This window comes from Lagopus leucura, unplaced genomic scaffold (genome assembly GCF_019238085.1).
Source record: "Lagopus leucura isolate 7727_CA_CO unplaced genomic scaffold, USGS_WTPT01 Super-Scaffold_100016, whole genome shotgun sequence".
In the NCBI taxonomy this organism is placed as follows: Eukaryota; Metazoa; Chordata; class Aves; order Galliformes; family Phasianidae; genus Lagopus; species Lagopus leucura.
In genome coordinates, this window is record NW_024962270.1 from 15,651,066 (window position 1) to 15,674,786 (window position 23,721).

Here is a 23,721-nt window from a genome sequence, read left to right on the forward strand (position 1 = left end):
TTGTCCCCGTCACAGACTTATTCAGAGGCATTCATCCCCTCACTGCTGTCTGCAAGCAGGCAGCCATTTATTTCTCATTCATAGCCTCGCTGACTTTATAGCTTAATTTGGGCAACTGTTTGGTGGGGCCAATTTCTTTTGCTTGAAAAAATGGCTTCTCCCATCCTGGCCCTGCTTTCTCAAACACCCGCACCCCTCGTGGGACCAGGCTGTTTGGGAACAGACCAGCAGTGCGCTCCTGTCCGACCTCCAGCCCTACTCTCTTGTAGCTTCAGGAGCTCCTTCCTGTCCCTGGCTCTGGAGGAAACCGTTCTGGAGAGGAAGGGTTCACACAGGCTGGGCTGACCTCACCCATCACCTTCCTCCAGCATGGATAATGTGAACGCAATCCCCCAGGTGATGTCCTCCAGCACGCGAGGGATGAAGGGCAGTACTGCTCACTTTCCCCATCAGCCCTGGAAATCTGGGGTGGCTGCTGGTTCTGTTAGATGAGACAGTTCTAGATGCTATCTGCGCGTTAAGGTTGTTAAAGCACACATATTTGTGCACATAACTAAATTGACATCATAGCATCTGGGGGCAAATCAAATTAGTTCAAATACTGGCAGGTACAGAACGTTGTAGCTAAGAAATGAGCACATGAAATATACACAATTTTCCCCTGGCAGTTTATTATGGTATGAAGAAAAAAACATTCTGTGCTTGAAGCTGACGTTATATTACAAATGTATTGCGAAGTATGATGTGACTATTAAAATATGATTACACAAAGTATGAACATTTTAAGTTTACAGTACAGCGAATCTTTTATAAACAGACTCTTAAATATACATAGGACAGTATAGTAGCTGACAGAAAAACATCAAAAATTAACTATTCATGTTTATAGACTTTTCCCCTGAAAAAAGTCTCACATTAAAACAGAAATTATGAAAAGCCTTAAAACCAGGAACAAATCACCTGTACGCTACAAAAATACACGGCAGAGGTGTGCAAACCAGAACCGAAGGACACGGCGGCCAGGGAACCTTGGCGATGTCAGACCGGCATCGTCGCCTTACCCGCGTCACCACGTGCTGCCCCTCAGCCGGCTGTGGTGCACAGACACACAGACACACACAGACACACACACACACACATATACACACACACACACACATATACACACACACACACACATATACACACACACACACATACACACACACACACACAGACACACACACACACACACATACACACACACACACACACATATACACACACACACACACACGCACATGCACCTCTGTCAACAGCCGCAGCGTCACAAGTGCACCCTCACTGCAGGACAACGGGAGGTGCGCTGTCAATGCCAAGTCAGCACACCGGAGCGTACCGGGTGGAGGACTTCCCCTGATCCTGCAGCGGATCCCTGCCGGCAGGTTCCTGACTGTGCTGGGGGCCCCGGGCGGACCCACACCCCTCTGTGAGGCTGCAGGGTTGAGCTACGAGTCGATCAGCAGTTCCTTTCACATGTATTGGTTCGTTTTCAAAGCGACTTTTCCATCTTTGCTCTTGATGCGGGAGAACAGATGCCACTCTTGGTTTCTGCATAGTCTGGTTGCAATGACACCCCTAGTTCATGTGTTAAGTTATGTCAAAAACATAAGTATTTTATGCTGTAATACACAGTATTACTGAAACTAACAATATTATTTGCATATTTATAACAAGGTATAATGAAATCCCTATAATAAAACCAAAAGTTATGCTATAGATTTATTTACAAACAGACCAGCAAAGAAGTATAAATACTTCTACATTTAAGGTTTAGGAAAACATAATTTACAAAATATTCAAATATATACACTGATATGAAAAACTGCCAATATTAAACTTTGATGCAGGCAAAGAATTGGCTGAGTCTATTCACTCTGTACTGAAAGAAGTGGCAGCTCTCACGGGCCACGAGCCGCACCTGAAAGTCACACGTACGGTATTTACAAAGCGACTGCTTCCCTCCAAGCTACACGTGTCCGGAGCTCTGAGCGTGCTGCCCCAAAATGTCATCTATCATTGTCAGATTGTTCAACCACTCTTCGTCGTTGCTGCTGCTGCTCTTCATGAGCGAGTCAAGGAAGTCAGTATCAGCGCAGTTGGCGGGCAGGACGTTGCTGCTGTGCTGGGGCACGAAGTCGTACTGCGGCAGCTCGGCAGCCGCGCTCATCCTGCTGAAGGCGTCGGGCGGCTGCCCCGCAGAGGGGTAGCTTGGTGGGCCGAGGCCCGTGGGGGGATTGAGCTGGTTAAAGCTGGACACTCCCTGTGGCATCGATTTCATAACATTCATAGCTGGCAGCGGTCCCCTGGTTAAATTGTGTCTCAAGTTCTGATTACTCATTGAGCTCAAGCCCTGGCCAGGCTGTCCCATGCTTAGCTTTTGCATCTGTCTGACCTGCACTCCGGGAGCAATCTGATTAGGCGGCACTACAGCCTGCTGGGAGAACTGCTGACCCGATGCACTTGGTCGCACGTTCTGCTTGGAGAAAAGAGCGTTACTTGAGAACTGCTGCATGCTGGTATCCATTTGGCTTTGATTTGGCATTCTTGGCACCGCAGTCGGCGTCCACATCTGGGCAGAGGAGCTGGGATAGACATTGGGGATTCTTGGCACACTCGGCTGTCTCAAGTGCTGCTGAGCTGCCGAGTGATTCACCAAGGAGCCAGAATTAAAGCCAGCCATCGGCATGCCCGGCTGCACCGCTGCGTGGCTGTGTACGGTTTGGCACCCTGAGTTCATGGCCAGTGAGTTCTGGCTTGGCCGCAGCGGGATGTTAAAGTCGGAATTAGGTGGAAAAACCGCCTGCTGTTTGCCAGGGTTGTGTGGAATCATCACCATCGTTCCGCTGCTCTGGCTGGCAGTGACTGGGGTAATGCTGGTGCCCAAAGTGCTCTGGAGCATGGCTGGGTTCGATGGCAGCATGTGGTGGTTGGGCGGAGGGGCTGGCATTGGCTGGCTGCAGTCAGCAGGAATGGGCTGCTGCACAGCTGCACACAGAGAGACACGTTAGCTGGTGAGCACACCTTCACCCCAAAAACACGGCACATCCCTAATGGCTGCTTCTCCATGCTTAGCTTCTACCACCTGGGCTCTGCGTGCTTTGTGACGAGTTATTACTGAAGCAATAAGGATGTGGGCAAATCTCATGATATATGATAAAATGGGAAATACTTTTATGGGAAATGCAGAGAATGATTAAACACTGAGTATTTAATCAGATCCTAGGCTCTGGCTCCTTGAAGCTTTGCAAGGCAAGCCACTTCCCCCCTTACCTTGAAACTGATTGATCTGTTGAGCTGCAAACAAATTCCTCTGCTCAGATGTTACTCCCAGAATGTTTTGTCTCTGCTTTTCCTGGAAAACAAGGGGAATAACAGTCAGGTTGCAGTTTCTTGACAAACAGAAATGGCAGCAGACATTCGAAGTGCAGCCACTGTCATCACTAACAACCTTTCACACATCCCTCTGATGAGACTCGGCCCAGACTTCATTTCACTCAGTTCATTTCAGAGCTGATCTTAATTGCTCACGTGCCCCCTTTCTGCAGAGGTGTCCTTAAACAGCCCCGCATTTGGAAGTGCAGACTGTAGCAGAAGCTGTGCAGGCAGCTCAAGGCCAAGGGGGAGGTGGACAAACACACAGACCCTCGTGTTCACCAGCTTATGAGTGAAGTATGGCGCTGCCAGAGGCTGGAGAAATCCTGGTGTCTCCCCAGCGCCTCTTGGGCTGTTTGCATGTGTGCGTGGGAGTACCTGACCCGGGGACAAAAGGTGCCCAAGAGCCTAGGAGTGAACAGAGTTGGCAGCAGCATTTCAGGGACGCAATGCCAAACAGGAGGCTGCTGGTGGCCGCGACCCTGCCTGCAGAACAGCTCTCTGACGTGGACTGCCTGCGGTGCCAGCTGCCACTCCTCACCAGAACACAGCAGTGAACCACAAGAAGCCCTGGATCCCAGAAGCTGCTCCCTGAGCAGAGCACTGCTGGCTTTCTCCAAGTGCCCTGATTCATCTCCCCAAATGTTTGACCCCAGAGCCCACCACCACGCTCGTGTCCCTGCTGTGGACAGCAGCTGTGACTCAGGGAACTTCCCACGAATGGTGCTGAGGCCTTGCTGAACTTCTATTGTGCCAGAGCAGCTCAGATAAGCTTGAAGCCAACTGATGACAATGAGGTACAGTTGTTTTTGGAAGGGAATTTTATCAGTGAACAGGACAGTTGAGAGTTTTACTGAACTGCTTCTCACATCATTTCCCAGCAAAGAAATGAGCCTTGCCACAAACCCAGCTCAGAAAGCCAGAGATACAAGCTCAGTGCTGCCTCACACAGCCCCCGTGAGCTTCCCTCACCCTTGCTCCTTCACAAAGCACGTTTCAAGCCTTGCACTGGGACTTCTGTCCCCAATGAGAACAGCCAAGTCCAGTACTGGATGTACTGGGTTTATCATCTGCTCTGGGAGATCTCCAGAGAATCAAAGAGAAAGAGAAGGACGTGTCTCCTTGGCCTGCCTCGTACTTCAAGCCTCCCTTTTCAGCATCTTTCCTCCAGCTCTGAGGCTGACCAACACGACAGCAGGGATACAGAGATGAGTGAATTCTTTCCTTGCACACGAATGGGTAGAGCTGAACTCAGGCTTGCTGAGCAGCACTTCGCCCTGGTCTCCTTTAGGGATAACAGCCTGGATGCACCACAGCCCTAGTCTGACTCAACCCAGCAATTCCTAGGTCACTCCTCGGTGTTTGCTGACTGGTGATTTTCCCATTCCAGTTAGTCCTGTCCTTCCAGTGAGGTGGATGGCACAGGAACCCACAGAAGCACTCAGCACTGTACCTGCATCAGCTGTCGTTTCATTATTTGCTGCTTCAGTAAATGGTTCCTCATGGTGTACCCATTCACCGTGGCTGGTGCCGGCACAGCGCCTCCACTTGGGACAGAGCCCGGCTCCTGAAGTCTGGCAACAAGTCCAGGATTCTGATCCTGCCAAGAAAGATGAAAAAAAGAAAATTAATCTCATCAGGGAGACAACAACAGGAGCCTTTCTCTTCTCTGCTAATGCCCTCTTCTCTGGTCTTCGTCTGTTCGTGCCAAACACCTTGTGGGTTCACAAGGACCCACGTGGCACAGTGTGACAGCAAGCGCCAGGTGACTGCTCTGCCTTCTGGGGGTCAGCACAAGAAGAAATGAGGGAGGCAAAAGATGAACCTGAAGTTCTTTGTGACCAGCCCAGGGCTATGGGGCTGATTCACTACGATTACTGGACTCACGTGGCTGCCTAGCTGACAGAAGGGATGTGAGTAAAGCATCATATTTCCCACCAGTTCCCCAACTGTTACACTGAAAGACATAAGGAAAGTTGTATCAGGCAGGACTTGATAAATGGATATAAAGAAGAAACCTACAGTAACAGAAAACAGAAAACTGAAGGCTGAAGAATGGAAAAGGAAATATCAGATCAGAGACCCAGAAAGACAAGGAAGAGCTGGACCTGAACTGAAATGCTTCCTGTGGGTTCTGTGGCGGGGCAATGAAGGAGGGAGCTACTTGTGAAAGGAGAGAACATACAAAAACACAGGGTCAGATCATGGCCAGGTACTAAACAGCTCTCTCGATTCCTGGCTGTATTGGCTTCCACCAGCTGAGGACTTGCCTTTAAAGAGCACTGTGGGGAATGAGAAAAAAAAATAGCATAAAAATGAACCATGAACACAACTCCAAAGGGCAGAAGAATTAAAAAAAAAAAAAAAAAAAAAAGTCAAAATATCTGACAAGCTGGCCAGTTGTCAGGGAAATACAAGAGAACAAGGGAAGACATCAAGGCCACATCAAGGACAAGAAAGCAAGTGATCCTGCAAGTGCCATGCCCCAGCACAGCAGCACCAGTACATCCCCCTTCCTCCATTTTCACATCCAGCCTCTACATTATTTACGATGGTTTGTTATTATTGGCAGGGAGAGGTATGTATGTTATATCCAGCGTCCTTAGCTAGGCAGTGCTTCCTTTGTTTTCAGAATGGAAGCCCACATCCTTTGTTTGAGAATCAATGTTATCAGGAGATAAGCAAGAAGAAAATGGTAGTTGCCTTTTGACATCTGACAATTAGAGGCATGCTCAGATGGAGAAAACAGGATACGAGCCATGTTTCAGGGTGGCCAAAAGAAAGCACTGCAAGACATTTATCAGCAGGCAGGCTCCTCGGGCCCAGGGTGCCTTTCCACGGCAGCTTCACCACGAGGAACGACCCAGCACCTTCCCAGACATTCTTTGTAAGGGCGATTACCAAGAAGGTCACTGAAATTACTCATTTTTATGGTACCTCCTTTTGTTGTAGCTCTTCGGCCTATTATGCAAAAGCACAATTGATGAAATGTAAATGCCTGGGAGATAATTTACTAAAAGACACAAACCTGCAGCTCATCACCGGTCTCATTATCATTCCTATTCATGGGCAGTCTCATAAGACTAGACTTTATTACTGGTGCTTTGCTTACAATCCTGCTGGACAACTCTCCTCCTCCCCCTTCCCTCCTACCCATTTTACTCCCTCTCCCACAGAAAAAGAGGGAGGGGAGGAAAAAAAGTAGATATGATTTACTACAGATGTAAATATGAGAGTTCATGTAAAGCCAGCATTCTGCTTTCATGTCAGACAGTATTCTGTAGCCACAGTTAAGCTCTGAATAATGCAGATTGCCTCTAGGGGAATATTTGAAAGTGCAGGGATTCAGTTTGTGTACTCTGCACATGAAAGACACCGAAATGTTCCTACCACCACAATCCCTGCCATCTATCCAATTTCCTCCCAACTTGTCTTGTTGCGTGCAGAGGGTCTGTGCTTACTGAAGCAAACGAGTTTAGTGCAGGGACAATCATTCTGATGTCTAGCTCAGGGCTATCGCATTAACAAGTCATTAACATTAAAGTCTCTTGCCTAATCATGTCCACCTCATTCTAATTCTTCCTAAACATCATCAAGAAAATAACGTTGATTTTTCCATATTATTAATGGCAAAGAAGTGTAAATCACATTACTGATTGCGGCTCCTGCACCGTGGCAATACAGCGGCGTAATTGTATGGGATTTTCTGCAGCACCCTACAGCAATAACGACAATCGGCAAAGTTCATTTGCAAATGCAGAGAATGGGTTGCTGAGTTTTTCAGAGCAAAGTTGTATAACACTTAATTAGCGGATAAAGAAACAACCTATACATCTGAATGTTGCTTTTGGGGAAATTAGGACAAAATAGCATGGGTAGGAACACGAGGAATGAATTCAAAATCTTTCCATCTACAGTTCACATATAGGTTAAGCTAAAAAAAACAACAAGTTCTCTCTTTTCGCCACTAGTGGGAACTACTGCATTCCCTTACAATCACAAATAACTGTGTAAACACTAAGAATAGCTCTGGTGTAGTCCAAAGGACACTGCTATCTGGACCAAAGGTTAATGAACTCGAAGCATTTTTCCTCTTCAGCACTCCCCAAGAAACATCACTTTCCCATATTATGGCCCAGCCGAACACGCCATAAACGTAGCTCAACTCTCTTTCAGAGCGTCCCATTTAAAAGCCACGAGGGGAGCAAAGAGAGGAGGGTTCCATTGTCCCAGCGGGGAAGGCTGGCAGCAGGAGCAAACACACATCTGCAAAACATACGGGTCTGCACGCGGGCGTTGGTGGGGGTTGGTCACTTTTCCCTCCAGAAACTTGTAACAACCCATCAGATCGGCAGAATCCCCAGGCAATGGCAGGCACCCAGCGCTGGGTTTGACAGCATGTGCTGCTGCTGCTCGGCACACGGCCACACGGCAGGTTGGAGCTCCCGCACGGTGCTGAGGGCTTTCCAGTGTTCAAGAGTTGGGGATCCAACGTGCTCACCTCAAGAGCAAGGAGCAAAGAATCGGGCTGCAGGTTTGCAGGAACGCCTACTGTCTGCATCTGCATTCAGGCACTGATGGTGACGGGGAAAGCAGCGGCACACACCAGCGAGAGCGGCCTGTCACAACAGCCCAGCGTGCGCAGGAGGGAACACTGCTAGACTGTGCTGCGAACGGCTGTGTCCAACTGTATGAGCGCGGGTCTGGTCCAAAAAAGCATTCGGGCACACAGTGCAAACACTCCCACTGAGAACAACTGCCTATTGCTATGGGTCTGCATCCTTCCAACATCACTGGTGGGCTGTTCCACCCAGCCTTCACATCCTCGCACAGGAGATGCACAACCGCCGTAAGGAAGCACGAAGATGAGCCATTCCACAAGAGCACAGCGAATCAGCACCGGTGCCTACCACTCAGACAGACATCCAGCAACCACTTCTGTGGCTTCGCTTAAGTGAGAATGAAGCAATTTATGGCCCCTAATTCCTCTGAATCCTCATTAACAAACAGTCCAAAAAGGATTTAAAAGCAAGACTTTCTGAGGATCTGAGTTAGAGCTCTGATCACACTTTGGCAAATACGTAAAAATCCCTCTTTAATAAAGAGTGTTCATTGTTTTTTAAGACTGTGTGAAAACAGTAAACTCATTTATTATTATTAAATTTCCCCATCTGCTACATCGTACAGCGTAACTCTGAAGAATATAACCAAGAAATTCACATGTTCTACTGAGTTGAGCCCAGAGCAATTGGAAATGTACAGTTTATTTCTGCAGGGGCACGAAGGGGACTGCAGGCTCCTGGACAGTCATTTGTCCATGTTGTAGAGAGAGCTGTCGGCACCAAAATGGCTCATGTGCTTTATAAGGAATAAGCTGCCAGGTGAGACAGCTCTGCATTACGTTACAGACCCAGACAATAAAACCAAGCCGTGAATTTCAATAGTTAACAGATGGACTAATTAGAGACAGAGTTCTTTGTGGTTCCAACAGATAAGCAGGTCACAGCAAGGTTACCAAGAGACACCCGGCTTGGTGAACTGCAGGAGATATTTGCAGAGTAGGTGAAGAACCGTACTTCCCATATGAAAGTATTACCAGCAGTGGAGGAACAGAAATGCTTCTAATAAAAGATTCATACAGTAGCTGCATTTAAAAAGTTTCGAAAGGCATTACTGATTTGAGAAAGATTCCCTCCACGCTAAAGGGGGAATCCAGCTGACTCTAGTAATCACCTATCTTATAGCAGAAGGAAAAGAGCCACAGCACTGCAGAATAAAAGGAAAAGACAAAAGGGAATGGGTAGCTCAGGGTAGATGTTGGCTGCAGGTAAGAGGAGTGGAAAAACTGCTTTATGCTGTTGAATGTTTTGTGACCAAAGATAGCTTTAAGTCGAAGCGTTTACCAAGACATCACATGGAAAAAAATGAAATGAAATAGAATAATAATAAATAACAATTTAAAATAAATAATAAATAATCCTTTCAGTGGATCTGCACTCGCTGCAGGGGCAGATGCTCTCTAGGGGTGGGGTGAAGTTTCATTAACTGAGTTTTGTTCTGTATTTTAAGAACATCTGTTATGTGTAGAGAGTTCTGCACTCTGCTGAGGAAATGCAACCACTGGTTTCAGGCTCCCTCGCTCGTGCCCACAGTGGGTTTTCTCTCCTAAGGCCACAGCCACGACAGCCAGGTGCAAGCACTGCACAAAGACTGCCGAGGTAACTGCTGGAACGGCAGCGCGCTTCAAGCTGGCTCACCCACAGCATCGCATGGCTGTGAATATTGCGTCTTGGGCCACAGTGAAGCCACAAAAGACTCTCGGCTGTCTAACGACCTGCTGTGGCTACAGGCAAGCCGTGATGCCATCCGCACTAAGGAGGACACCGGGCCCAGCTACAGACTCACATTTTGAATCTCTGTGGCCAAGGCACACAAACGAAGCAGGCGGGATGACCAGGTCACTGGGCAGAGCACTGTCTGTCAGATGCTACGCTTTGCTTCCCCCCGTCCTCGGGGCTCTGCATGCTTCTTGCTCTGCCACTTGCCTTTAACAAAACGCTCTGTTTGCTCTTCGGAAGTTTTCTTTCTTTTTCCCTCTATTCTGCCCACAGTTCAGAGATGCTCTTCAAGATAAAACTGAGCCTTTCAGTTCAAAAATGCTCCAAAGCTTTTTGTTTGCTTGTTTGTTTTAACAAAACGTATGGACACAGATAAAACAAGCTGTGCAGCCCAGCAGATCCTTTTCTACCCATCTTTCACCCATTTCCTTGATACACGAGCATGTGAAATGCTAGCAGACTCAGGTTTCTAAGACTATCCTGAGGCTATCAGGAAAAGACTTTGTTTGAAGGCCGTAAGTGACCCATAAGTATATGGTTTTGTTTTAAAAAGAAAATTCTTTTCAGCTTTTCTTTCTGCTCATTCACAAGCATGCACAGCTTCCTTGAAAGGCTGTCCTCCTCCGCTTGGGACAGAGAAGCCCTCCACACCTGGCTGGCAGTTGCACCAGCAGCTCCTCCCTTCAGCAGCACAGAAGGAATCCCCATTTCCCTATGGCTGCTCTCCTTCACGCTATTAAAAACAGAACAAAACCAACAAAACCGGAGTACCCAAAGTACCTGTCAAAACACACCCAGATGTAAGATGGAAACAGAGTCCCCTTTTAAAAAAAGCAAAAACAAAAACAAATTAGTTAAAACTCCTGTGCAAATATCAAAAATATCAGCTGGTTTTGTTCAACAGAAACACGCCACTGAACAAAAGCAGCAATCACAATAACAGAAAGTCAGAATAATCCCGAGTGAACTACTGCAGCTGCAATTTTCTCTTAGGTGGAAATGTACGCTGGAGCACGCGAGGTGAAATCAAGCACTGCAACACCCCAGCCTCACAGGCAGCATGGCAAACAGGAGTCTGATGCACAACACGGGTCACAGAGTGGGCGCACAGGGCACACAGCTCCTCGGCAGCACGGGGCGAGCCTCCAGCACCCCCTGCAAGCAGATCCTTTGGCCCAGACCGACTGCTGGCTTTAGGCATAGAGACCCAAAGGTACAGAGACAGGGGCTTTGTACGTGTCTGTGTAACATACAGTCAAGACACAAAACTGAACTCTGCAAAGATCAAAATATTTCTATTTGGCTTGTACAGCTATCATGATTCTCCAACCCCTGACACCATGCTCTCGTTCTCATGGAGGGCAGCTTGCCTATAAATTCAATGAGATAATCTAAAACTGTATTTATCTCACCCAATTTTGGCCGGCAGTCCTTCTGCCTGTCTTTACAAGGTTGCACGAATTGCAGTGACAAACTACAGCATCTTGTGTCTGTAAAGTGGTTTGACTCGAGTCACCACAGTGCTCCGTCAAGGCGTGCTCCCTAACAGAGCATGGCTGAGATGCAAAGGGAGCTGGCTTAGCTCAGCACCTGCTGGGAGAAATGCATCGGCTGCATGGGGAATTCAAGGGCTGGAGAGAGAACAGAAATATCCCACCAAACAATAGCGAAGATTTCACTCTAACAAAGTCCAAGCCTGGAAATCTTGAGATCTTTGCTGGTTTCTAACGATACAAGTGAGTCCTTCACAAGCCCACTTCCACGGAGCACTGTGAGCTGCAGTGCGGTGCTCTGGGTCACACAAGGCATTGAATCGCTTCATTCCTCTGAGCTGAAGCTCCCGAAATTCCCTGCACCGGTTCAGGCTGCAGGGCAGCTGCTGAGCCCCGTGAGCCCACCTGGCTGCATAACTGCACTTGGCAAAGCGCTCCGCCTGCAAACCTGCACAAAGCATCACTTCGCTTCCCAGCAGATGAAACCATTCACACCCCTGACGCGGTTATAATCGGGGCTGCCCAATCTGGCGCTAAAAGTTGCCCCACAACTTAGCAAACAAAATCCACTGAGCAGCAGTAAGCTGAAACAGTGGACACTAACAAGCCAGGAACAGGTAGTCCTCGTGATCCAAGTTTTAAAACCGCGTGAAAAAATACACAGGGTGACCTTGAGCACCGAGAACAAGGAGCGAGACCATTACTTTTTAAAATGGAAATTGTTATTAAAACACCCGAAGCCGAACTGCTGTAACCAAGTCGGCTCCATCTCCCCTAAAAATTCCTTTTCTCCCCTTCCATTCAGACTGTATTTACAAACTGTAGATGTCTCATTTTTTTTCCTGTGTCATTTCATTATTACAGAGTTGAGCTCACTAGCCATCTGCAGCTTCATTTCATCAGGCTCCCATTTGTCCTTGGAACAAGGTCATCCGGGACAAGAACATAAAATGCTGCTTTCCTCGACTGACAGTTCTTTATGCCTTCCTGTAAATATTCCCCACTAATTTTAAATAATTTTACCACTTCATACTCCCCCTCACATGCACTGAAAAGGTTGATATGCACGCATATTAATAAGGATCTTGTCATTTAACCATTGCGTGACATATTAGAGGCAATTAGTGATGTTTATTTGCTGATAACGCAGGCATTTTGAACTCCAGCTCAAGGATCCTTGATAGCTTCATGTGACTTGTAGGGTATTAGCAATGGGTCAGAAGTTGGGACCCCCCCATTCAGCATTAGCATACGCTTGGGAGACTGCTTTGCATCAAGCAGAAGAAACCCAGCAGCCAGTGAGCAACAATGACGGCTGCTGTGCACCCTGCAGAGGGTAAAACATTACCAGGTGGTTGGAGGCTTGTCCATCGAAATCAAGAGACCGACTAGAAATGACTTTCAGATGCGTCACACCAAGTTGCAGGCTAAAACCGAACACGAACAGAACACAGAATTTCCGCTTGCATCAAATGTGACACGCCAGAAATTGTGGAGCACCTTCTCTGAAGCAGAGACTGCTGCTCCAGATGACAGCAAAGCCAACCCCTTCCCCCCAGAACAGCCAGGTAAATTAGTGTGAGAATTCTCATGAGTGCGATCATAAAGCGGCAGGAGATAAGTGTGGGACTGAGACCAACCAGTGGCAGTCAGGGATCCGCCTCGGCCCAGCGCCTGGCTGCAGCACAGCAGCAGCAGCAGTGCCCCCAGCCCGCTTTGGGGCATCGGAAAATTCACCGCTGGGCTTACAGAGTGATTCTGAGATACGCTGTGCAGCATGCAGCCATCTGGTTCCTGAGTAATGGTGCGACAGCCTTTACTGTGTGCTCTGTGAGCCCCAGCAGCCCCACTCGGACAGATGTGCACATCCCAGAGGGCTGCCTGCAGGCGCACCTGCGCACGAGATGTGCACTGAGGCACGTGAGCCAGTGATGACTTCCCTTGCACAAGCAAACTTCCCTTTGGACTGACAGCAGTGGTTGGCTCATGAGGCTGTGAGCACGCAGCTTGTCAGAAGGAGATGCAGAAAATGTGATCATTAAAGGCACACTCCCAAGCCACCCCTACAGGAGATGATCTCAAAAGGTGAGTTTGCTTCATGGCTTAGTCACAGGATAAAACCTGGCCCTATGGAGTAGGGCTCGCATGACCAGGTTTGGTTTCCAGTTCTACCATATGTAGCTCTTTCAGGTGCCTGCAGACAGGTCACTTCATTTCTCTCCGTCTCAGCTTCCCCCAAAATGCATGAATGTTTCTCCCCAAACAGGATCGGCCCCCGGAGCAGCAGGGGCCGGGTTCCATGCCACGCTGCGGTCCGAGCTGCACTTTGCCCTCTCCCCAGTGAGGGCCTTGTTCTGGTTCCCACTGCAAACAAGATTTTGTCATGTCCTTTTTACGTCCACCCCTGGGTCCGGCCACAGCCAGCTGCACCTCAGAACAGCACTGAACCACACCAACATGTAATGGTCCCCTGGGGCCTCTGACCTGGCAGTGCAGCTCAGCAGAGCGCAGCCCAGCCACAGACCTGTGGCTCATCCCTGCAGCCCCACAGCTCACCCCTTACGTGCTGCGGGAGCAGCGCTGCAACGGCCATGGGCACAGCTTGCTATGGCACGGTGAGAGCTTTCACCTCAGTGAGAACAGTCCCACTTTGCACTATGCCCTCTCCTGCATCTTTGACTTCAGTCTGCCTCCAGCCCTGTCACAGACCATTCTCTATCACTTACCAGGCAGGAGATCCTTTCAAATCAAAATTTATCCATGACGGAAAAAACACTCAGGCACCTACAAACACCCTCTTCTCAGGTCCACCACCTCCCCGTAACTTTGTGCGTTTTGGTCACGTAAGAGAGGAGTTTAGGAGATGCGCAGGTAGCAGCTGGCCCAGCAGGGCTCTGCTGTGAGGCAACAAGGAAGCACACAAAAGACAGCAGAAGGCTGGGGCTGGCCCATGCCCCGGCACTGCAGGGTGCTCCGAGCATTTCCTCTGCAGAGACACTGCGTGTCAACAGTTAACTTCCCTTTGTTCACATCCAAATGATTAAGGTTAGAAGCTTGCCTGGTGACATCAGCGGAGTTTAAACACGCTGGATATGGTCCAGGGAGCCAAAGTTATTGCTGACCCCATGGTTACTGATCCGCTCTGCAAGTAGCTGATGTCTGCTCTCACTTTATGAATTATTTAATGGGTTAAAGATTGGTCAGATCTCCTTTATGCAACATACAGCTATACAGTGGGCAGGAGGACATAAACATGCATTAACAAGGTTAAAGTCATATACTGTAACTACACTGTCTGTTTTCAGCTTGCAGCTTTATTGACTTAATCATGCCGGCACTGCAGCCAACAAATCATTAAATCCATTCCATTCTTCTGCTGGTTCCCAACCACAAAAACAGAGGCAGGCAAACACAGAGCGAGGCTGCAGAGGGGGTGGAGAGCGGGGGGGTGAGGGGCAGGGAGGAACACTGGGATCACTATGGAGTGCTGCGCTGGCCCCTCACCGCCAGCACAAAGACACCAAATCTGTCTTTACGGACTAAGTGGTTTCATGGTTTAAAGTGACACACTCATTTGTTCCTGTTTTGCAACGATTACACAAAAGAAGAAGAAGGGGGCGGGGGGAGGGATGTAAAAGAGGAATAAAAAGCAAACGGAGTGTCCTCGCACCGTAATGGCGCGCCTGTGTCCTTGAGGAGCGAGCAGCAGGGCTGGCGCAACGAGGGCTGCACGCCTGCTGCACCCCAGGGGCTCGAGCTCGGCACCGCGCTCACTGCTAATCTGCAGTGAAATGCAGGCATAATTAAGAGTTCAGCGTAAAGCAGAAAAGACATGCAGCATTAAATCAGTCCCCCCGCTGCCCTCCAGGAGCAGCTCCAACCACTCCTCAGAACCAAAGAAGTACTCGCTGTCAGACCTAAGTAACAGCTCCACTTTAAGACCAAGGCTTCAGTTTTTTGACCTGGTACTTTCCACATCCTCACTGAGGTCTCCAAGCAGAAGTGCTCAGATTGTCAGCAGGTGTCCTGCTGAAGTCAGCAGACTGACAAATTCCTTTCTCTACGTCAGGATAGCCAGGTTGGAAAAGCCAGTTCTGAACCTGGATCCTTACTGCCACTGCTGACATCTCCGTTCATTTCTTGATGGAGATAATCCTCTCTGCCTCCATAAAGTGAAGATCGGGCTTGTGACCATCTGAGGAACCTGAAATTAAGTCTGTGGATTCCAATGAGATGCATCCCAGAATCCCATGAGTGTTGGCTCACACAGTCATCAAGCCACTCTTGATGATATCTGAAAAGTCATGGTGGCCAGTGAAGACTCCAGGGACTGCAAAAAAGCCATATCGCACCCACTTTTAAGAAGGGTAGAAAAAATGACCCAGGGAACTACTAATCTATCAGCCTCATCTGTGTGCTGGGGAAAATCATAGAGCAGATCCTCCTGGAAGCTGTGCTAAGGCACATTGAAGAGGGGGAGGTGATATGGGATAACCAGCACGACTTCACCGGTGGCACCTCCTGCATGACCAACCTTGCTGCTTTTTATGATGGTGTAACTGTGTCAGTGGACAAAAAGAGATACTGATGTCACCTATCTGGACTTCAGTGAGGACTTTGACACGGTACCCCACAACATCCTTCTGTCCAAACTATATGGACAGACAATATGGATTTGATGGGTGGACTGTTCAGTGGATGAGGAACTGGTTGTGAGATCGTACCCAGAGAGTGGTGGTCCATGGCTCAATGTCCAGATGGAGATTGATGACAGTGGGATTGAGTGCCCACTCAGTGAGTTTGCAGATGGCACCACGCTGTGTGGTGCAGCTAACATGCCCAAGGGACGGGATGCCATCCAGAGAGACCCAGACAGGCTGAGCAGGGAGCTCAGGATAACATTATGAGTTTCAGCTAAGCCAAGTGCAAGGTGTTGGCAACCCTCACTACCAGGGCAAGCTGGGGGGTGTAAGGATGGAGCGCAGCCCTGCTGAAGAGGACCTGGGGTGCTGGTGGATGGCAGCTGGAATGAGCAGCACTGTGCCCTCACAGCCCAGAAAGCCAACCGGATCCTGGGAGCATCCAAAGCAGCACAGCCAGCAGGGCGAGGAGGGGATCTGCCCTTCTGCTCCGTGCTGTGAGACCTCACCTGGAGCGCTGCGTCCAGATGGGGAGTGCTCAGCACAGGAGAGACACGGAGCTGTTGGAGCGCATCCAGAGGAGGGCACAAAAACGATATGAGGGATGGAACACCTCCCTGCGAGGACAGGCTGAGAGCTGGGCTGTGCAGCACAGAGAAGGGAAGGCTGTGGGGAGAGCTGAGAGCGGCCTGTCAGTATCTAGAGGGGCTGTGAGATGGAAGGGAACAGACTATTGAGCAGGGTCTGCTGTGACAGGACCAGGGGAAATGGTTTTGAACTAAAAGAGGGGAGATTAGACTGGATATAAGGAAGAAGTTTTTTATACTAAGGGTGGTGAGGTACTGGTACAGGTTGCTCAGAGATGGTGGTGGTTCCCTGTCCCTGGGGAGACTCAAGGTCAGGCTGGACCAAGCAGTGAGCACCTGATGAAGCTGTGGAAGTCCCTGCTTGCTGCAGGGGAGTTGGACCAGATGGCCTTTAAGGGTCCCTTCCAACTGAAACACTTCTGATTCTAAAATACAAGTGGCTTGTTTAGAGCTGGGAGAACAAACACTGTATCAGGATGCTGCTCCTCTGATATAAGCAGGCTGTAGAGAAGCCTGCATGAACTCTTGGAAACCTCGAGAGCACTTCTTACAGAGAATCTAGGTACAGACTGTTTGGAAGCTTTTCTCCACTGAGTGAATGTGAAATAAATTCCTTTTTCTGGGAAAAACTCAGCTGCAGCAGGATTCCTGGTTCACTTCTACCTAGTATGAAAACAAGGAGCAGACAATGAGCTCCTTTTCCTCACCTCCTTGTTAAAAGATGCTTAGAGCCCCCTGTAAGAATAACTCAGATTTTGGCATGAGACACACAACAGCAGATTTTTTCAAACACTGTTATTATTTGGTTTCACAGTTCTTTTCTTCAGACCCAAACAAGCCTTCTCAGTTAGAGTTCCGATCTTACCTTCTTCTGTTTACCAGTCTCCAGATAACTACCACCTCGAGACATCCCCAGCTTCCATGTATTGCAGCTAAACATATCATTACTTAGTGCAGGAGCCAGCCGGTATTGCTCTTGGAAAGAGCCTGTCCCCCAGCAGGTGCTGCTCAAGGCGGGGGAGGTGGAGGAGCACCATCAAAGGTAAGTGCTTCCCAGCCACTACGCTGGAAAAACAGGACCGAAGTGAACATGTTTGCTAAGGCAGAACTCAGCTATTTCAGGTATCTTTATGACTTCCAGCAGCAGCACGACTTCGGTGCATCGAATCGCCACAGCTGCTGCTCCCAGAGATGCAGAGGGATGGCCCACGCTGCAGGCAGTGCCAAGCCCCGGCTCACTGATAGAACAGCTCCCTGCTGCACCTCCACGCAGCGTGTCTGGGGCAAGTCACCCTCTGAAGAGCCCTGAAGAGCTCCCGGCCCCAGCCTGTCACAGAACTCAGGTCTCACAGCTCCCAAACCAGTGCCGACCCACATTTCTGCCCTCGGTCTGTGTGCTGTGCCCGCGGAGCAGCTCTGGGTGCCGCAGGCTCTCCCGGCTGTGCAGAGCTCCCACCTCCCCCTGTGCACACACAAGCCCGGCTACAGAAGTGGTAAAGCAAACAGTGGCAGTGCTTCTGAAGTGAGAGCTCTCTGCAGCCTCGGCACAAGATTTTCTAGTTGTTCTCTGCTCCCTGGTGCCATTGTGCACCCCAGCTGGCATTTCTTAATGACCGGAGCATCCATGTGTTCTTTGTAAACAATTACACCATATTCAAGGCAGGAGCAGAGCTCTCATGAAGCCAAGGCTCCAGCAGACTGCATAGGTGTTAAATGGTAAATCGTTAGGCATTTTGTTTTAATTGCAGAGTTATTTATACCCTGGAATTTGTTATTAGCATGGGACAAAACAGAACCTACTGTTACCCACAATTGAAGGCACTATTATGGGACTGTATCAGCACGGATGGCCCTCCCTTTCTTTGGCAGCAGCACGAGGAAGGCTGTGAACCAGTGGCTCTGTCCTGCAGCACAGAAGCAGCAGTCCCAGTGTTAGTCTTAGCCCATGCAGACCGCCCAGCCTCACTCCTGCGTCACCTCCTCCTCTGGCCCCAAAGTCCTGGCACAAAGCAGGGCTGCATGCAGGAGCTGCTGCAGGGTATGAACCCACCCTTCCCCAGCAGCAGCTCCTGCTGGTGGAGGGGCACACGGGTATGGTGCATCTTGGACTTGGCTTGGGGTTGCATAATCATTCTTGTTCAAATTCAGGATTAACAGGTTATACTCTCATTTGCGAGATTCCTATCGGCACTGAGGGAGGTTTCTGATTTCACCAGCACTAATCAGGATGCCACAATGGATTTCCGGTCTCAGCAACGAGGCTCAAGAGCCTTTGTTGCCTGTGGAGCTGGTTTTAATTCAAATCTAACTGCAGGCTGCATGCTGAACAGATTAAAAAATGAAAGTCACTTACATGCACCTTACTTCTGAATCCATTTCGTACAGACACAAATCCCCCTGACCACCACAGCACCCGGTTGCTTCTCTCCCTTCCAGGAGCAGTGCCCTCCAGCCCTCAGCACGGCGCCCATTACATGCCCAAAAAGAAACGTGCCAAAAACCTGCTCCAGTGCCCGCTCCGCTTCTGTTTGATGCTACGAAGGACGTCATGGAACACAGGCAGCAGGCAGGCCGGCATGCAGCGTGCAGCGGCGGTGTGGGGCTGTGAAGCTGCTGCCGCCCCCAGGCATGGCACCCAGCAGAGGAGGGGCAGCTGGCCTCAGGGGACAGACAAGAGCAAAACTGCTGGTGACGTAATTATAACTGGGAGGCCAAACAGGCTCCTGAGAGGCAACATCTTTGCGGATAGAAAGAGGAAAGGCTCACTGACGACTGGCTTGAGCAGATGAGTAAATCAGACTGGGGTTATAGCCTTCTTGCTCTCCCCTGCCTCCGCCCCAAGGACTCTGTGAGTCACTGGAACTGGAGGAAAAATACACACGAAATTCTGCAAGTGCAGGAATTAAAGAGACATTTACACAGCTCGCCTCTGGCACTCAATACCAGCTGCAGAATTGGGTTAGCTTGACATTGCTGCTGGAGGTGAAGAGAAGCAGGAAGGCTGGCTGAGCAGCAGCAGTGTCCTGCACTGCAGAGCAGGTGAGCTGCAGCTGGTGGGCATCTCCTTGCTAAAGCACCGAGACACACTTTCACATTTTAAAATCCGGGAGTGAAAGCAATTAAGAAAATCTCTGTGTCCTTCACAAACACGAGGTTCAGGCAATTTTGGGTTATGAGATGGATGCAAATCTGCAAGTCTGAGTGCCTGGGAACCTGTACACTTCTGCAAGGCTCTGAAAAGCTCTGCTGGGAACAGCTGGGTCAAGCGCACTTCGCTGTCAGGTGCTTCACAGGCACCACCACCAAAATGAGACCTGCAGGCTGCCTGTAACAGGCCGCCAACCTGGGGCGAGGTTGCAGCTCTGCACTGCCCACAGCTGTCCTTCCCTCCAGAAGGTTCCTTCCTTCCCTGTCCCACTGGATGCTTCACAACTGCAATACCCCAAAAGAGCATAAGGGAAAGGCAGTGTTCACAAGCACATGTCACAGCAAACCCAGAAGTAAGCAACAGAGGACCAGGCTAAGCTGAAGAATCTATTTTTCCTTAACGCTTTCCTTTCTCTCCCTGATTGCTGCGGGTGTTCAGACAAGGGCAGAGGCTGCAGCAGCGACTGGGGCCAGCTCTGGTGCATCTCCCGAGGGCAGGCAGGAGTCCTTAGTGCTGGATCTGCTTGGGGTCAGGCAGGAGGGAGGAGGGAGGGCAGGGGAGGGAGAAAGGAAGAACCAACAGCTGTGAACCCATTGCGGCCAATGCTGCCGCCCTGCCCAGCACAGTGCATCATCCAACTCAGCCTGGTGCCTCGCTTCCGTGGGCTGCCTGCTGCCTGCGAGGCAGGAAAGGGGCTGTCTGCCTGCCCACTTGGTCTCACAAGCCCAAGGGGCCCTTCCCAGCCACAATTTCCAAAGGAAAGAGATCTTGGCTGGCGCTGTCTCTTTTTTTTTCTTTCTGAGAAAAGCGGGGCTGAAGGCGGCGGCTGCTTTATAACCCCGTCCTGCCCCTCCTCAGCAAACAACCCAAGCAGAGTTTGAGCGTGAAAATGGGCTCCTCTGTGCAGCAGTTGTCTTGTAGCACAGTGAATCAATTAGTGGCTGATCATTACTGCGGTAACTCTATCTTTCACAAGCAAGATTTTATATACAGATAGACTAGGATGTTTTCTGCTCATTTCCTTCCTGTCATTCCCATCACGAACTACTGTTAAAAATACAATGCATTTGAAGCCTGTAATATTTGCAAGCCTGTGCTCCAGTTTCCCAGAGCTCAGCTGTTGTTTTCTGCACAGCAAAGGTAGGGAGAAACACCCCAACTAGAGAGGGCATAGGCAGAAGGTCATCTCATTTTCAGGCTCCTAATATAAGGGATTACTTTAATTCCGTATTCTGGCCAACTGTTTCCATTTATAATCTACAGTGCAGGATTCCTTCCAGTGTGTCTGTGGTGGTATTTGTGGTATTTGTTCTGTTGTTTCTTCAGAAATTGGCAAAACTGTTTTGTTTGGAAAGCATTAGTGTAACAGTTTAGTACCCAGAGATAAGGAGAAAATAGGAGTACAGCATCACCATTCACAATCAGCTCACCATTAAGTTTGGCATTAATCTAGATGGCAGCCAGGTGCCCTCCCCTCTACCAGAAGGGAAACAGTCAGAACTGTGTATTTCAAATGCACCCAGGCAGCATTCCATCTTATGAAAAGCCTTAATACGAGAAGAAAAAACAAGAAATCACAGAGAGAGCAGGATTTTAACTCACTTCTAAACTGGAGGAAAGCTGCTCTATAAGCAGAAGCCTGGCAGTGCTACGTACTGCCACAACTTGCATGGAGTCACCCAAGTCAGGCTGTCCTTTCTAATCTTATTTCTTACAGAGTCTCTGATGAAGGCCACAGTCCTTTCTAAACTTTTTTTTTTTTTCCCCTCATATATATATATATAAATATATAAATAAGAAAATAAGAAATATTTATATAGGTAAGAAAAAATTCAGGACTGAACTGAGCATGAAATGGATTGTCCATTTCCCCCCTTCACTGTCATAATCTTTCTTTTAATAATAAAAGAAATGTTAAATCTTGTTAAATGGTTATTTGTTTTCTCAAATGGAAAATACAGCATAACTGAACACGGGAGCTTTTAGATGAAGTCCAGAACCATGGGAGAGCGGTGACATGTCTAGTGCCTTTTTTCAGTAAAAGAAAGATTTACTCCTTTTTCAGGGCCATCACACTGCCCATGGTGGTGTTATCAGTGGTTCTGTGTTCCTGCTGACCTTAAGTACTCTTACACCATTAAATACATAATATTTTCCGATAATAGAATGCCATTCACATCTCACTAACAATAACTCACTGTAATGAGATAAGAACCTCCACATCGAGTGAAGCACTCCCCAGGAAATATGAGCACACTTTTGGGAACCACAGAATTGAGCTGATGACATCAGGATCCCCACACTGTATTCCTGGAGAACCCGTAACTCCCGTCTACAACGACTGGAATTTGAGAGGCGTACAGATTGCAAAATCAGATGTTAATCTGCAGAAAGCAGCACAGGTATGGGCAGCCTGCATTTTTGCTTTCAGCAAGCAAGAACCAACAAGACTGTTAATGACAGAAAGCAGCACGGGTTTCTAGCTGTGTGTATAAATAGGCTTTAAAAACAACTGTATTCCTTAAGTGAGTCATCACATCATAAAGAAAACTTTTACAAGAAATTTCACGTTGTTTACAAATTTCCCCTGCGTATTTTTTAATTCTTTCCTTCCCACTCGCGACCCAGGAAGGACAGCTGCAAGAGACAGAAACCTGACGCGCGCATTGCAAAACACCGAATCATCACTATTTACTGCGGGCACCTTCAGCTTGCAGGCTCTTTGCTTTTCCTGCAGTTGAAGCACAACCTAAAGCCAAGCGCAGGCCTTGCGCCGAGCCACCAGGAGGGCACTCAGCCTCCGTATGGGCGCTGCGGGACGCGGGGATCCCAGCGTGGCACCCAGCGCAGCGCTGCTGCCGAGCCGAGGAGCAGACCTGCGGGAGAACGGCTTCATCCCGGCTCTAAACGAGCTCAGCGGGGAATCTATAAACAGCCAAGTCAATTGCCAGGATGTGCACTTTTCAACTTGGTTCTGCTCCTTTGATCAGGCTGAATTTTGAGCTGCAGCGATTAATGGGCTCACAGAGGAAGTCACGGGATACCTCTCGGGAGGAGGGGGAAAGGAGAAGAAGTGGCTCATCTTCACTCTGCATCTGTGCTGCTAAGCACTGCCTTTCCACGTAGAAAGCAGAAGTACTGCTGAAGGAAAGGAGGAGAAAAGGCGGCTGTCCAAAGTAAGTACCACTCGTACCATTCATGCACTGTTTAAGTGCGCCCTTTGGAGCAACTGTAAAAGAAAACAGACTGTCCCAACGCGAGTGCCTTGTAAACCACACTTCAATCCAGAAGAGTAACAGTTTACACTTAATAATGCCGGAGAGTAAAGGAAATGTTAAACACGTTCATTAGGCAGAGAGAAGCTTCCAAAAGCCCCGAGTCTTAAAGCAGTGAGAGAAATTGGTTTACGACAGGGACACTACTGTTACCCCAGAAGAGTATGTCCTCATCTTTCCGGGTGGGGAAGAAACATTCACAGTAGCAGCCCACAACCACAAAAGAAAAGGACAGCAAACAAGCCCCAGGTCAGATTTTTCCCCTCCTTTCCCTTTGCTATGCTGTGACCAATGCAGGGGCAGCTCGTCCTCCTGCTGCCCACAACTGGAAAACTGAAGCCCGGAGGGCTGCAAATAACCAGCAGGATGATGAAAACTTCAGCTTCTTTGAAGGCTGGGACATCCACAAAATGCTGGTATGATCCCCAAAGAGACAGAGAGCCAAAAATTATTCAAACGCAAGCTTGAACTAAGGCAGGCACAGGTCACCAAAGCTTCCAGCTCCCTTCTTCAGAGAAAGGCTTTCTTCAGAACTGCCATTGCCAATGATTGCTTTGCCCTTTGAGGCATCCTCTTCCTCCACCTCTGATCTTTGCTGAACACACAAAGACGAGCATACATGATTCACTTTGCTCTCAGAAATAATCCCGCAGTCGTCCTGGGATGACCTCCTGCTGGGTAAATTTAGGTGTGTGTGTTGAGGCTTTACAAGATCAAGCCATTCATGTACCGTGTCAGAGCAGGATATGGCACTGCCCCATCTGCTTCACAAGGCTCCCCCCTCCTTCAATGGGTTCTTAACAACTCTCCAGTGGGGAAAAATACC

At 48.9% G+C, this 23,721-nt stretch overlaps 1 protein-coding gene across 1 annotated transcript in view; it reads right to left on the reverse strand.

The window, feature by feature from the left end:
• Positions 1 to 1,204: 1,204 nt before the first annotated feature.
• Positions 1,205 to 23,721, reverse strand: part of MAMLD1 (mastermind like domain containing 1) — a 75,088-nt gene continuing 52,571 nt past the window's right edge. Inside the window, exons 3-5 of the mRNA XM_042876525.1 lie at positions 4,868 to 5,014; positions 3,313 to 3,394; positions 1,205 to 3,027 (exon numbers count right to left, since the gene is read on the reverse strand). Of these exons, the coding sequence (XP_042732459.1) occupies positions 2,009 to 3,027; positions 3,313 to 3,394; positions 4,868 to 5,014 (1,248 nt within the window). The 3' untranslated portion in view covers positions 1,205 to 2,008. The remainder of the gene's footprint in view (positions 3,028 to 3,312; positions 3,395 to 4,867; positions 5,015 to 23,721) is intronic.